The following is a 15,439-nucleotide window of genomic DNA, read 5'->3' as shown; positions in this document are numbered from 1 at the left end:
ACTGCACATGGGGACAAAGATTGTGCTTTTTGGAGAAATGTCCTCTGGTCCGATGAAACAAAAATAGAACTGTTTGGCACTAATGACCATCGTTATGCTTGGAGGAAAAAGGGGGAGGCTTGCAAGCCAAAGAACACCATCCCAACCGTGAAGCACAGGGTTGGCAGCATCATGTTGTGGGGGTGCTCTGCTGCAGGAGGGACTGGTGCACTTCACAAAATAGATGGCATCATGAGGGAGGAAAATGAAGTGGATATATTGAAGCAACATCTCAAGACATCAGTCAGGAAGTTAAAGCTTGGTCGCAAATGGGTCTTCCAAATGGGCAATGACCCCAAGCATACTTCCAAAGTTGTGGCAAAATGGCTTAAGGGCAAGGTATTAGAGTGGCCATCACAAAGCCCTGACTCTCAATCCTATAGAAAATGTATAGGCAGAATTGAAAAAGCGTGTGCGAGCAAGGAGGCCGACAAACCTGACTCAGTTACACCAGCTCTGTCAGGAGGAATGGGCCAAAATTCACCCAACTTATTGTGGGAAGCTTGTGGAAGGCTATCCAAAATGTTTGACCCAAGTTCAACAATTTAAAGGCAATGCTACCAAATACTAATTGAGTGTATGTAAACTTCTGACCCACTGGGAATGTGATGAAAGAAATAAAAGCTGAAATAAATCATCCTCTCTACTATTATTCTGACATTTCACGTTCTTAAAACAAAGGTGTGATCCTAACTGACCAAAGACAGAATTTTTACTAGGATTAAATGAGTTTAAATGTATTTGGCTAAGGTGTATGTAAACTTCCGACTTCAACTGTAGGTATAAGTGACTATGACAATTGGACATTCCGAATGAATATCATGCAGCATACAACCACAGGAAAGTGCACAGTAAGTCCAACATCTTAAGACAATATGTACAAGACAACATGGAAAAGGGACAAGTAAAAACAAGTAAAAATTTTTACAAGTGCCCAACAACCCAGGCAAACATTGGTTAAAGACCACCTTTGAAAGTTATTATAGCATGAGACAGAGATAAAGGTGTTCGGAAGAGAAGAGGCCTCTCCCCATGCATGGAATATCCCAAACTCGACAACAGGCAAAACACGTGAGATGCATAAGCAGAACACAACGCTCCCATTTCAGACAGTTAAATAAATGACCAACATGGGGAAAGACAGTTACTCATTATTTTAAAATGGACATAGATGCAAATTTCTGATAGCTGTCATCAGTGAAAGCAGTGTAAAGAGCCCTTAGACTACCTACCCAAACTCTCCAAAATCAAGTCCTCTGAGCAGTTGCCTGATCTGAGCTACATGAGCTATGAGGTATTTGGGCCAGAATCATAAGCGGACAGTCCAGTCAGAAATGGTTTGAAAATTGTTTTAAAACAATTCAAAAATACATAGCTCTGCAAGGTCAGCTGATGCAAGATAATCATACCTGTTAGGCACTGTAAAAAGCCTATATATTACCATCTACCTTGTGCTTGATCATGTCATTGTGTAATAGTCATTGCCACCATCAAGCATACAGTATATGGGTGCCTTTACCCCTATTCAAGCAGGAAAATGTAAACTGTTAATCAAAACCACCGCCTGACCACCCTGGGGGCTGTCAGCAAAGCAATGCTCCATCTCCATGACAACCAAACTAGGCATCAATAACTCTGTTTGGCTGACTATCAATGTACAAGGTGAGCATCATAAGACCAGGGGTCTGATTAGATTCATGCTTAGTCAAATGCAGTTCTACCCCCCACATCAGGGATCACACTGCAAAGAAAAGGGGACATTTCACATACAGTAGATTAATAGTATGTCAGACACTTAAGTAACTCAAAATATTATAGGATTTGCAGAGCCTTGTCGAATACATAGCTATCTGAAGGGGGGCTGGGCAGGAGGGAGAGAAGGCGGACTGGGGCTGCTGGATTGAGGAGAGTGGATGGGGTCAAGGTGAGTACACCACGTGGACTCAGTATTTCATGGTGCTGGATGCTCGGAAATAGGACAGGAACTTAAAGCAGAGGCTGACCACAATGTACCAGATGTTCCTGGCCATCTGGGACCGAGCGATGAACACTCGCCAGATGAACACGACCAGGACCGTGTTGAACGTGTAGCGGATGTTCCTCAACCTGAAACATACAAGAGAATGACAAACTTTTGTTTTATGACCAGAGCCTAGTTGCCATGGAGATCAGTTTGCGGTAAATTAAGAAATACATTGAAGTGTTCTTGGTAGCTTGCATGTAGATGCATTCACCTGCATTCTCAGCAAATACATCAACTAGCTAGGAAAATGTATCTGCTGCAATACAATTTAGCAGGAATAGGACATTTAAATGGATACTTCGGGATTTTGGCAATGAAGCCCTTTATCTACTTCCCCAGAGAGATGACAAAGTATCCCTTTAAATAGAACTTTTCCTGATGACACATGTAATAGACATTTAGCCTTTGAATATTGTGAGGAAAGATGAATGCTAAAGCAGAGGATACCAGGGAAACATTGGGATCTGCTGGTGATCCCAAAAAACTGAAAGAAATGTGCGCATCATAGAACAAAAAAATACAATTTCAAAGCCATGACAATTAATTATTCAAGATCAATTGGTCATTTTTAATAAGAGGATAGTTTTTATTGTGGCACCTAAATCAAATCAAATTTTATTTGTCACATACACATGGTTAGCAGATGTTAATGCGAGTGTAGCGAAATGCTTGTGCTTCTAGTTCCGACAATGCAGTAATAACCAACAAGTAATCTAACTAACAATTCCAAAACTACTGTCTTGTACACAGTGTAAGGGGATAAAGAATATGTACATAAAGATATATGGATGACTGATGGTACAGAGCAGGATAGGCAAGATACAGTAGATGGTATCGAGTACAGTATATACATTTGAGATGAGTATGTAAACAGTGGCATAGTTAAAGTGGCTAGTGATACTGTATTACATAAGGATGCAGTAGATGATATACGTATACATATGAGATTAATAATGTAGGGTATGTAAACATTATATTAGGTAGCATTGTTTAAAGTGGCTAGTGATATATTTTACATCATTTCCCATCAATTCCCATTATTAAAGTGGCTGGAGTTGAGTCAGTGTGTTGGCAGCAGCCACTCAATGTTAGTGGTGGCTGTTTAACAGTCTGATGGCCTTGAGATAGAAGCTGTTTTTCAGTCTCACGGACCCTGCTTTGATGAACCTGTACTGACCTCGCCTTCTGGATGATAGCGGGGTGAACAGGCAGTGGCTCGGGTGGTTGTTGTCCTTGATGATCTTTATGGCCTTCCTGTAACATCGGGTGGTGTAGGTGTCCTGGAGGGCAGGTAGTTTGCCCCCGGTGATGTGTTGTGCAGACCTCACTACCCTCTGGAGAGCCTTACGGTTGTGGGTGGAGCAGTTGCCGTACCAGGCGGTGATACAGCCCGCCAGGATGCTCTCGATTGTGCACCTGTAGAAGTTTGTGAGTGCTTTTGGTGACAAGCCGAATTTCTTCAGCCTCCTGAGGTTGAAGAGGCGCTGCTGCGCCTTCTTCACGATGCTGTCTGTGTGAGTGGACCAATTCAGTTTGTCTGTGATGTGTATGCCGAGGAACTTAAAACTTACTACCCTCTCCACTACTGTTCCATCGATGTGGATAGGGGGGTGTTCCCTCTGCTGTTTCCTGAAGTCCACAATCATCTCCTTAGTTATGTTGACATTGAGTGTGAGGTTATTTTCCTGACACCACACTCCGAGGGCCCTCACCTCCTCCCTGTAGGCCGTCTCGTCGTTGTTGGTAATCAAGCCTACCACTGTTGTGTCGTCCGCAAACTTGATGATTGAGTTGGAGGCGTGCGTGGCCACGCAGTCGTGGGTGAACAGGGAGTACAGGAGAGGGCTCAGAACGCACCCTTGTGGGGCCCCAGTGTTGAGGATCAGCGGGGTGGAGATGTTGTTGCCTACCCTCACCACCTGGGGGCGGCCCGTCAGGAAGTCCAGTACCCAGTTGCACAGGGCGGGGTCGAGACCCAGACCCACCTAGTGGCTGATATGAGGTGAGTAATGTCAAATACCTTCGCGGAACCGTCCTCAAGGCAGCTTTCGTTCTTCCCTGGGGCACAGGGAACGGTGCACATCCCTGTTCACCCAGTTGGCTGTGTTTGTCAAATTTTTGGGTAAGCAAACTTCTTTCTTTCTCTCAGAATGTTTTACCGCTTACTCACGTAAACAACAGCCAATGATTTTGTCCCTACGTCGGAGGTAATCTGATATAAAAAAATATCCACAGTGAAGTGTTATCAACTCGACCTTCAGTACGCTGGTCTGTATATCGGTTTATATTTCCGGTTTTTATTATCAATATGATAAACACATGCACAATATGGCTGAGCCTAATCGAACCACAGACAGAACGGCAAACACTTTCAGCTGTAAGAGCAAAAATAAATGATGAATGGGGTGGTGTACCTAATGAACTGGCCTCAGTGTTATTGATCTAAAGTTTGCATGAGATTCTCCTAGAGGTGTTTTACATGCAAGGCTTGAGTCTTGGATACTTAGTATTATTTATTGCCCTGCTACTAATTCATTGTATATGTCCTCTAAGCCCTAGTCCTAGCCAAGGTGTATCTGGGGTTGTGATTTCTATGTATTGTTGGTTGTGTTAATAAACATTGGCATGGTTTAATTCTGTTGTACATCGTTCATTTGAAAGGACCTGTGTTTAGTTTAGTTCCGAGGACCTCCCCTAGCGTATAAAAAATGTGGCATAGTCAAGTTAACACGTGCAGATAGAGACATTTCTCTTACTTGTTGAGGTGTTTGCGTGCTGCTGGCAGGCCGGACTCAGCCTCGTTCAGGACATACTTCTTAGTCCCCATGCAGTAGTTCTCCATGTACTCTGCCCAGTTCAGCTGTCGCACGTCAAAGTTGAATGTCTGGACCAAAAAAAACATCAAGAGTATTTCATATTGTAAGGATAGGCATTGAGCAACTAAGTAGAGGAGGAAAAATGTCTACAAAAGTACAATATGAAACATTATCACTAGGTTTCTGGACCAACGTATATTCACTGTGCATTTCAGCCAGGCCTCGATTATCCAACACAATTACTCCATTCAAAACCAAGCTGAATAATTCAATTGTGCTTCGGCTACAATCTCAAACAAACATACTCCATTCGTCTGTCTGCCACTCTACCAGCGTGCATGTCCTACACAAGTACGTGTGTGTGTCCTACAAGTGTGTGTGTCCTACAAGTGTGTTAATGTGTGTGACTGGTGGGTGGGCATAAAGCATACCCTCTTGTCATCAGCACCCATCTGGTTCATGAGCATGGTGACGTTGTCATTTTTCCACACCCACGAATGGCTCGTGAAGTACTCCAGCACCATCATGGCCCTGTGCAGCCTCGTAATGGTCTTCATCATCCTGCCGTGGTAACAGGGAAGAGGCAGGTATTAGGTACGTATAGCTGGCACTGAGCCATCTTTTCAAAAGTGGTATTCATTTGTTTTATATACACAGTACCAGTCAAAAGTTTGGACACACCTACAAATTCAGGGTTTTTTCATTATTTTTACTATTTTATACATTGTAGAATAATAGTGAAGACATCTAAACGATGAAATAACACAATATGGAATCATGTAGTAACCAAAAAAAGTGTTAAACAAATCTATTTTAGATTTGTCAAAGTGGCCACCCTTTGCCTTGATGACAGCTTTGCACACTCTTGGCATTCTCTCAACCAGCTTCATGAGGTAGTCACTTGGAATGCATTTAAATGAACAGGTGTGCCTTGTTGAAAGTTTGTTTGTGGAATTTCTTTCCTTCTTAATGCGTTTGAGCCAATCAGTTGTGTTGTGACAAGGTACGGGGGTATACAGAAGATAGCGCTATTTGGTAAAAGATCAAGTCCATTTTATGTCAAGAACAGCTCAAATAAGCAAAGAGAAATGACAGTCCATCATTAATTTAAGACATGGTCAGTCAATCCAGAAAATTTCAATAACTTTGAAAGTTTCTTCAAGTTCAGTCACAAACGCCATCAAGAGATATGATGAAACTGGCTCATGAGGACAGCCACAGGAAAGGAAGACCCAGAGTTACCTCTGCTGCAGAAGTTGCTGCTGCAGAAGTTCATTAGAGTTACCAGCCTCAGAAATTGCAGCTCAAATAAATGTGTCACAGATTTCAAGTAACAGACACATCACAACATCAACTGTTCAGAGGAGACCGCGTGAAATCAGGCCTTCATGGTCGAATTGCTGCAAAGAAACCACTTCTAAAGGACACCAATAATAAGAAGAGCAATGGACATTAGACTGGTGGAAATCTGTCCTTTGTGAGACGCTGAGTAGGTGAACGGATGATCTCCGCATGTGTGGTTCCCACCGTGAAGCATGGAGGAGGTGGTGTGATGGTATGGGGGTGCTTTGCTGGTTATACTGTCGGTGATTTATTTAGAATTCAAGGCACATTTAACCAGCATGGCCACCACAGCATTCTGCAGCGATACGCCATCCCATCTGGTTTGTGCTTAGTGGGGACTATCATTTGTTTTTCAACAGGACAATGACCCAACACATACCTTCAGGCTGTGTAAGGGCTATTTGACCAAGAAAGAGAGTGATGGAGTGCTGCATCAGATGACCTGCCCTCCACAATCACCCGTCCTCAACCCAATTGAGATGGTTTGGGATGAGTTGGTTCGCAGAGTAAAGGAAAAGCAGCCAACAAGTGCTCAGCATATGTGGGAACTCCTTCAAAACGGTTGGTTACAACATGATTCCATGTGGTATTTAATAGTTTAGATGTCTTCACTATTATTCTACAATGTAGAACATTGTAAAAATAAATAAAAACCTCTGAATGAGTGGGTGTCTCCAACATTTGGACTGAAACTGGACACAAAGTACCCCTTTACTTTTTCCACATTTTGTTATGTTACAAATTGGGATTCAAATGGATTTAAATGGTATTTTGCTAGACAGCCATTTTCAGGTCTTGCCCTAGATCTTTAAGCCGATTTAAGTCAAAACTCTTAACTAGGACACTCAGGAACATTCAATGTCGTCTTGGTAAGCAACTCCATTGTATATTTGGCCTATTTTATATTTTACGTTATTGTCCTGCTGAAAGGAGAATGTATCTCCCAGTGTCTGTTGGAAAGCAGACAAGCAGGTTTTTCTCTAGGATTTTGCCTGTGCTTAGCTCTATTCAGTTTATTTTTATCCCCCCAAAAATCTCCCTAGTCCTTGCCGATGACGAGCATACCCATAACATGATGCAGTCACCACCATGCTAGAAAATTGGAAGAGTGGCACTCAGTGATGTGTTGTGTTTGCCCCAAACATAATTCAGGACAAAAAGTTTTCATTATTACTTTAGTGCCTTATTGCAAACAGCATGCATGTTTTTGTTTTTAAAGTCACCATGGGCCTCATGGTAAAATCCGTGTGCAGTTTCCTTTTTCTCTGGCAACTAAAGTTAAGGATGCCTGTATCTTTGTAGTGACTGGGTGTGTTGATACACCATCAAAAGCACAATTAATAACTTCACACTGCTCAAATGGGTATTCAGTGTCTGCTTTTATTTATTTTATTTTTTATCCATCTACCAATAGGTGCCCTTCTTATCCAGGCATTGGAAAACCTCCCTGGTCTTTGTGGTTGAATCTGTGTTTCAAACGCACTACTCGACTGAGGAACCTTACAGATAATTGTGTGTGTGGGGTACAGAGTAATGTAAGGTAATCATAAAAAATGTAATGTTATCCACTATTATTGAGTCCATGCAACTTAAGCAAATTATTACTCCGGAGCTTATTTAGGCTTGCCATTAAGGGGTTGAATACTTATTGACATTTCAGTTATTTGTAAAAAATTCAATGTAATACATTTTTAATTTAGGCTGTACCAACAAAATGTGGAAAAAGTAAAGGGATGTGAATCATTTCTGAAGGCATTGTATGAGATTGGAACAATACTGTGAAATGTAAAACATTATGATAACGCCCAGTTTGTGTAGGATCATTTATGTAAAGAGCGCCTGAAATGTCTGCTTGTTCTGGTGGGATGGAGTTTTGGCCTGCCTGGTGATGTAAATTAGTTAATATACCAATAAGAAAGAGTTCCAAACCTCTCTGCAATAACAGCTAGTTTTCTCCTCCCCACTCTGCCCACCCCCAAGCAGTTCTAGCTAAATTCTTGCTTGAGAAATTGCTCTTTGCTAAGGGAGTAAATGTTATTTATAACTATTTATAAAATCGAACCCCTCAAATGAAAATGGATGACTCTCCCTTCAGTAAAATATATTTGACCAAGAGTAAGGGTGGAAATATCTCCTTTATAGTAAAAGCATTGCATGAATCTATCATCATACTTGTATTTTATAAACATTTCATGCAATTCTATGTAATTCTACATATCACAATATTTTAAATAGCACACAAATTACTGAAGTTACATGCTAAGAATGGACAGAAAAAGGCCTGTGTGTTCATGTTATCATATTTATACAATGCCATATCAGTGTCTTGTTTGCAAAGAAACTGTCCCCGTTTAGAAATAATTAAAATCGAGACGTCATTAGGAATCTGAGCGTGGTACTTTCGAAAGTTAGGCCTACCTTGCCACCCCAGACAGGATATGTCTACCGACGCAAAAAGATGTAAGCTTTAACTGCTGTTCTTCCATGGCTTAACCCAACGAGAGGTCACAAGTGTTTAAATAAAAGCTGTCTGTTTTTAAACATTTTCTATTGTATAGAAAGTGAATAGCTTAATCAATTGATAGTGACAGAATTAGACTACTTCCCAAGCAAAGTCAGCCTCTGACGTCAAAGGAAACAATGATATCCCTGTATGCAGAGGGTCACATCTTTCCTATGTATTTTAAAGCTGGTTTATAGCATAAAACATAGACCAAAGCGCTGTTATAGATCACTTTAAATAATTGGATCGGTTTCATTTTCTTCAAAATCTTAAGGGTGTGTGCTTTTTGCCATTTTCTTTAATAAAAGATAGGCTTATGGCATACTCTCATACCACAATTCGAGTTAAAACCTCGTTAGTAAAGTCTAATTAAAAGGAGACTGTTTAAATTAATTATGCTTACTCAAATTTGCCTACTTTCAGCACCATGAGCTGTTCATTTCAGATCGACTGTGCCATGGCTGCTGCTTCAAGTTTCAGCACCAAAAATGTAAGTTACCTGAATCTGTCTTATTACGAGTTCAGTAACTCTTTATAAATACATAAATGGGCAATAAACATAGCTTGCTACTATAATTGATTTGATGTAAAACTATCAAATTTGACCTCCGGTCTCCCTTCTCATCTTCGCGCTCTCCTTCACAAACTGAGTAGAACATAGGCTAGGCCTAATCATAAATTATTTTCGGAAGTAACTTTTGACTCTCTTCCTGAACTGCCACCGTAGCCCTACACAGCACAGCCATTGGTTAAGCAGTACACAAAAAGGTTTTTGATCAGCAAGAGCAGAGCAGACTGGGGCTCAGGGTTGGAATATCCATTGAAGTGTGTAATACAGCCTAGTTTTATTTACACCTTCCCAGCAGCTATCTTAGAAATATAACTTTGCTCTGTGCTTCTCCGAGCATGCATTTCATAACCTATAGGTTATGGATCAGTTGATTGAGGCAACACTAAATAGCCTATAGGCGCAAATGAAATTGTGCACCCAGTGGAGAATCAGAGATTGGCATCGGGCACACATCGATATAGCTTCAAACTACCAATTCTAAAACATTGAGAAATATTGAAATTTCATAACTTACATGACCCTCCCCTGGACGAGATTATTATTTAAAAAAATACTAAATCCTCCCCTTGACTGAAATTGAAACTAACTCCATCTAACTGTTAAGCAGACAATGTCCAAAATGGAACAAGGGATGAAAATTACTTATTGATCTTTTTGTACAAGGAAAAGGTGACCTTGAGCCAATTTGTACAAATCGATAACAGAATAAAACTGAAGGGTATGTCATTGCTTCAGATCTTCAAACATCTGACCCCTGAACATTTTCGCAGCTTTAAAGCTGCAATATGCATCTTTTTGGGTAAATTCACATAGAAATTTGGGTTATAGAGCCATCATTTTCATTGAAAGCAAGTCTAAGAAGCTTTAGTTCTGTTTTATGTGCACTATTTCTATGCTTAAGTTTAATTTTTGCACCTTACTTTCGGTTTTGTATACCAGCTTCAAACAGCTGAAAATACAATATTTTTGATTATGGAAAATATGGTTTAAATGGTACAATGATGTGGTTTAAATTGTACAATGATTCTCTACACTATACTTGCTTGTTTTGTTACAAACTGAAATTAGGCAAACTATTGTTAGCAACCAGGTAATGGCGGAGCGATTTCCGCATAGTGCATCTTTAAATAAAGAACGGCATGAATCCAGCACAATCTATAATATATTACTGATAAGAGTCTAAGCATACTCGTATTATAGGCAAATTTCAACTAATGCCTACCAGTCTCAATTGGGATGAGTATTGTTGGCTTGACACATGTTAAACACAGAACAGTAAGAATGGAGGGCTTGTCCAGTCCTGGAAGGTATCTGAGCATGTCTGACTGACAGAAGCTTAACTTGATTGCACTAATTACATTGTCGTCATTAAGAAAGCATCTACTAATTGAAGTTTGAAGTTCCATGAACAAACTTGCTTCAGAGGATTCATGGCCATGCCAAATTGCATCAAAAGCCAACATGCTTGTAGTCAGAGCTCCTCCATGATACATTGTGAACAAAGAGGAAGGTGACAACATACATGGTGAACCATTTCAAAAGTAAAACATTGACGTATTACCTTTTCCAGTAAGGTAACACCACCCTTAGAATGTGTAGTATACTAAACCAAATGAATTTCAGACAGACAAATTGTCAAATACATTTCTAATTGAGAAGTGTTGCCAAATGTTTATCATTGCTAAAATGTTTCTGGTTTACTACGATCAACTTGTGGGGATCAATACTGTAAGCGTCAGGTACCAAACACTTGGTTAGACTGAACCATGGCCTTGGTGCTAAATGAAACAATAGGTGGGGATTGTGAGTAAGTCTATCCAATGACTCACTGATAAATTAATTGACAGTGTTTCCAATGGCTTGTGAGATCGTACATTACTGCCAGCGCATTACATTTGTCCCACAATGTGCTTCATTAAGCCCAGGAATAGGGCTACCAAGAATAGAAGGGTTGATGGGCCAATGAATAAAGGACAGGTGTTTGGTACCTGGTATTAAATCAAAACTAGTTCCCTGGTGCCTCTCAAATTTAGAGATAAGCTTGGAGAGTGGAGGATGAGCAGATCACTTCCAGGTTACTTCAGAAGACTTAATGGCACGGCTCAGAAAAACAAAAAGGTCACAACAAAAGGGGTGGGGGGTTAATTCCACAAAGCAAAAGCGACTGGATAAACTCCACATCTGAGCAGAGCCATATGGTTCAACTGAATTAAAAAAATCACAAATGCAGTACCAGGCAAAAAGGGTCAAACAAAAACAGACAAAAATAAATGACAAAAATAAAACATTCCTGATGCATGCTTTAGACAGGAACCCATGCTTGTCATGATGACACGGTAGCCTGTCAGCAGCCAGCCAAGTCCGATGACAAAGTTGAGCAAACGTTCGGGCGTTGCTTCTGCCCCACGACCAGCACCCAGTGGTGGAGGGGAGAGAGGGGTTGAGAGGGCACTGTAGTAGACCTTACTGGGGATTCTGACCCGTGGCCCTGAGCTACTCGTCATACAACAGGGCGGGAAGAGTGTGACTCACTGTGGTCCAGTACTGATTGGTTAAGAGGTTGGACCGCAGGTTAACATTTGGGCACCTGAAAGCCTGCTCTAAGGGGTTGGTCTTGAAGGTCATGTTTATACAGTACTCTGCAGAGAGAATACGACATCACAGGAGGAAGGAAATTCAATGCCAGGACACATTGAGGTAACACAGAGGGCTAAGAGTGCAGAACCCAGCTCTAAAAAGGTATATGGATGGCTTATACACCCCCCCCCCCCGGAACAGGTTCAGTACATTGGTCTACACTGAGCGAGAATGCGGAGTGTGACCGAGCGGGGTGTCATTTACCTGGGCTCTCTTCCCGTCATCCTGAGGCAGAGATCATAAAGGAAGGCTGGTGCCTTGTGGCTTACAGCGATCCAGTACTGATTGATAAGGTGATTGGTTGTGAGATTTACATTGGGCCGTCTGAAGGCCTGCTCGAGGGGGTTCCTCTTGAAAGTGGATATAACATGGTACTCTAAGAGACAAAAGGTAGGGGGTTCAACAGGGGTAATGTTGGCACAACCACTAATTTCTACCAAAGTGGAAAGAAAGAGTTAAGCAGCAAGCGTACGACAAGCGGCAACAGATGTTTGGTTTAGACAAAATACCTTTGAAGTGCTTTTAACAATTATTATTTTTAACTGTACAAGTTATTGAAGGAGACTAGGGGTATTACAAAACAACGGAGCAAATATAGACTTCAAAGTAAGCCTAATGAATGCAGAAATGCAATGTTAACAACAAAGTGATTTCACCTGAAATATTTTAAAAGCACAAAAAATCTATGGCAAATGAGTAACAAATATATTGACATTTACTACAACAAACCCAACAGGTTAACAGCTTAAAGGGAACTATACAACTGCCACTATGAAAATGTCATCCATCTTTAATGCACAAAACAAATAGTGTACTAAGACTGGAACAGTTTTTCATTTTTATTCAAGAATACCAGTCATGTTATATAGTTTACCTATTGCCTTTAAGTCTGCCACAATGTTGATCTTTCTCAGATGGCTAGCATTCAGAGACTATGTACACAGGATCCCATGTGGCTCAGTTGGTAGAACATGGCGCTTGAAACACCAGGGTTGTGGGTTCGATTACTATGTGGGACCAGTATAAGAAAGTATGAAAATGTATGCACTCACTACTACTGTAAGTTGCTCTGGATAAGAGTGTGTGCTAAATGACTAAACTGGACACTGGACACAAATCCAGGAGAGGTCATTTACAGGGAGAAGACTAACACTCCAATGAGGGTGTAAGTAAACCAAAACCTTCTCACATTCACAACAGAGAAGAGTATGACTGATAATCATTATTTAGCATTCTGCTTTGTTGGAGCATCCGAAAACAAATCCAGTCAGAGTGTATTTGGATAAGATATGAGCAATGTTTCATACCAACTTCACCCCAGTGGAACGGGTTGATGCTGCCAGTCGTGCAATTGTACACCAATATGCTCTTAGGCCTGCGGGGATAAAGGGGAACAAAATAGAATGCCTGCCATAGAAACCTGAAATAATATTTACATTTCACAATCACATTATTCATTCAGCTCTACAGATGACAGCTGCAGTGTGGGTGAGACTGACCTGGTGTGTCTCTGGGAGCCTGAGTACCAGACAGCAGCCAGTGTGTGAGAGACTGACCTGGTGTGTCTCTGGGAGCCTGAGTACCAGGCAGCTGCAGTGTGTGAGAGACTGACCTGGTGTGTCTCTGGGAGCCTGAGTACCAGGCAGCTGCAGTGTGTGAGAGACTGACCTGGTGTGTCTCTGGGAGCCTGAGTACCAGGCAGCAGCCAGTGTGTGAGAGACTGACCTGGTGTGTCTCTGGGAGCCTGAGTACCAGGCAGCAGGCAGTGTGTGTGAGACTGACCTGGTGTGTCTCTGGGAGCCTGAGTACCAGGCAGCAGCCAGTGTGTGTGAGACTGACCTGGTGTGTCTCTGGGAGCCTGAGTACCAGGCAGCAGCCAGTGTGGTATTGATGACCGCGTCCACAGGCACCAGGTCAGCCACCGCGTTGTTGGACGCTCTCATGGTGCGAAGGATCCCCTTTCCTGCCTATACAGGGCAGAGAAGTGCTAGGTTCATTACCAGGTGATGGGAATGTGGTTTCTCAGGTTATAAATCAGCAGCCACACCTTTGAAATGGTCATGATCGCATTATTGCGATCTGAGCGTTTTACATATTGCACACCAGTATCTCTACTTGCACATTCATCTTCTGCACATCTACCATTCCAGTGTTTAATTGCTATATTGTAATGACTTCGCCACTATGGCCTATTTATTGCCTTTACCTCCCTTATCCTACCTCATTTCCACACACTGTATATAGACTTTTTCTACTGTATTATTGACTGTATGTTTGTTTATTCCATGTGTAACTCTGTGTTGTTGTATGTGTCGAACTGCTTTGCTTTATCTTGGCCAGGTCGCAGTTGTAAATGAGAACTTGTTCTCAACTAGCCTACTCGGTTATATAAAAAAAATATTGAGAACATATTTTTAAGGTACTTACTGCAATGAATATTCCACTAGGTCCATTGAAATTATCAATCCAGCCCTAAGAGTGAAAAAACATGTTGTGAACAGTATACAGAATTGACCATGGTCAGCTACAGTATAGCTACAGCTTAGAAGACAGCCGGCTCAGTACATGGGAAGACTCACTGGGAACGGCTCTTTCCAACTGGCCCCTACTATAGAAGGCCTGATTATAGCCACGTTGAGGTTTCCACACTCCTGCTGGACCAAGTACTCAGCTATGGCCTTGGTGTAGGTGTACGTGTTGGGCCTTTTTCCTATCAGCCCTGGGGTCATCGCAGAGACCAGCTTCTCATCCATCCATCTAACCAACATGAATACACATTGAAGACAGAGCCACAATAAAAAGGTCAATTTTCTGCCATATTGCTCAAATACAAAATACACAGCTCAAAAAAATAAAGGGAACACTAAAATAACACATCCTAGATCTGAATTAATGAAATATTCTTATTAAATACTTTTTTCTTTACATAGTTGAATGTGCTGACAACAAAATCACACAAAAATTATCAATGGAAATCAAATTTATCAAATTAGGCTCGGTAGTGTGTGTGGCCTCCACGTGCCTGTATGACCTCCCTACAAAATCTGGGCATGCTCCTGATGAGGTGGCGGATGGTCTCCTGAGGGATCTCCTCCCAGACCTGGACTAAAGCATCCGCCAACTCCTGGACAGTCTGTGGTGCAACGTGGCGTTGGTGGATGGAGCGAGACATGATGTCCCAGATGTGCTCAATTGAATTCAGGTCTGGGGAACGGGCGGGCCAGTCCATAGCATCAATGCCTTCCTCTTGCAGGAACAGCTGACACACTCCAGCCACATGAGGTCTAGCATTGTCTTGCATTAGGAGGAACCCAGGGCCAACCGCACCAGCATATGGTCTCACAAGGGGTCTGAGGATCTCATCTCGGTACCTAATGGCAGTCAGGCTACCTCTGGCGAGCACATGGAGGGCTGTGCGGCCCCCCAAAGAAATGCCACCCCACACCATGACTGACCCACCGCCAAACCGGTCATGCTGGAGGATGTTGCAGGCAGCAGAACGTTCT

General features: G+C 42.0%; 1 protein-coding gene across 2 annotated transcripts in view; it reads right to left on the bottom strand.

Annotated features, from left to right (window-relative positions):
* Positions 1-682: 682 nt before the first annotated feature.
* far1 (fatty acyl CoA reductase 1) overlaps positions 683-15,439 on the bottom strand; it is a 34,825-nt gene continuing 20,068 nt past the window's right edge. Inside the window, exons 5-12 of one of the 2 annotated variants that reach the window (XM_021575520.2) lie at positions 14,513-14,690; positions 14,361-14,405; positions 13,773-13,900; positions 13,241-13,308; positions 12,138-12,309; positions 5,310-5,439; positions 4,819-4,946; positions 683-2,145 (exon numbers count right to left, since the gene is read on the bottom strand). In XM_021575520.2, coding sequence (XP_021431195.2) covers positions 1,983-2,145; positions 4,819-4,946; positions 5,310-5,439; positions 12,138-12,309; positions 13,241-13,308; positions 13,773-13,900; positions 14,361-14,405; positions 14,513-14,690 — 1,012 coding nt within the window. In that variant the 3' untranslated portion in view covers positions 683-1,982. The remainder of the gene's footprint in view (positions 2,146-4,818; positions 4,947-5,309; positions 5,440-12,137; positions 12,310-13,240; positions 13,309-13,772; positions 13,901-14,360; positions 14,406-14,512; positions 14,691-15,439) is intronic. The other variant, XM_021575528.2, reaches the window with a different exon arrangement.

The sequence above is a fragment of the Oncorhynchus mykiss genome, chromosome 2 (assembly GCF_013265735.2).
Source record: "Oncorhynchus mykiss isolate Arlee chromosome 2, USDA_OmykA_1.1, whole genome shotgun sequence".
NCBI classification, from domain to species: Eukaryota; Metazoa; Chordata; class Actinopteri; order Salmoniformes; family Salmonidae; genus Oncorhynchus; species Oncorhynchus mykiss.
The sequence above is the reverse complement of the archived record's forward strand: the minus strand, read 5'-3'. Positions and strand labels throughout refer to the sequence as shown.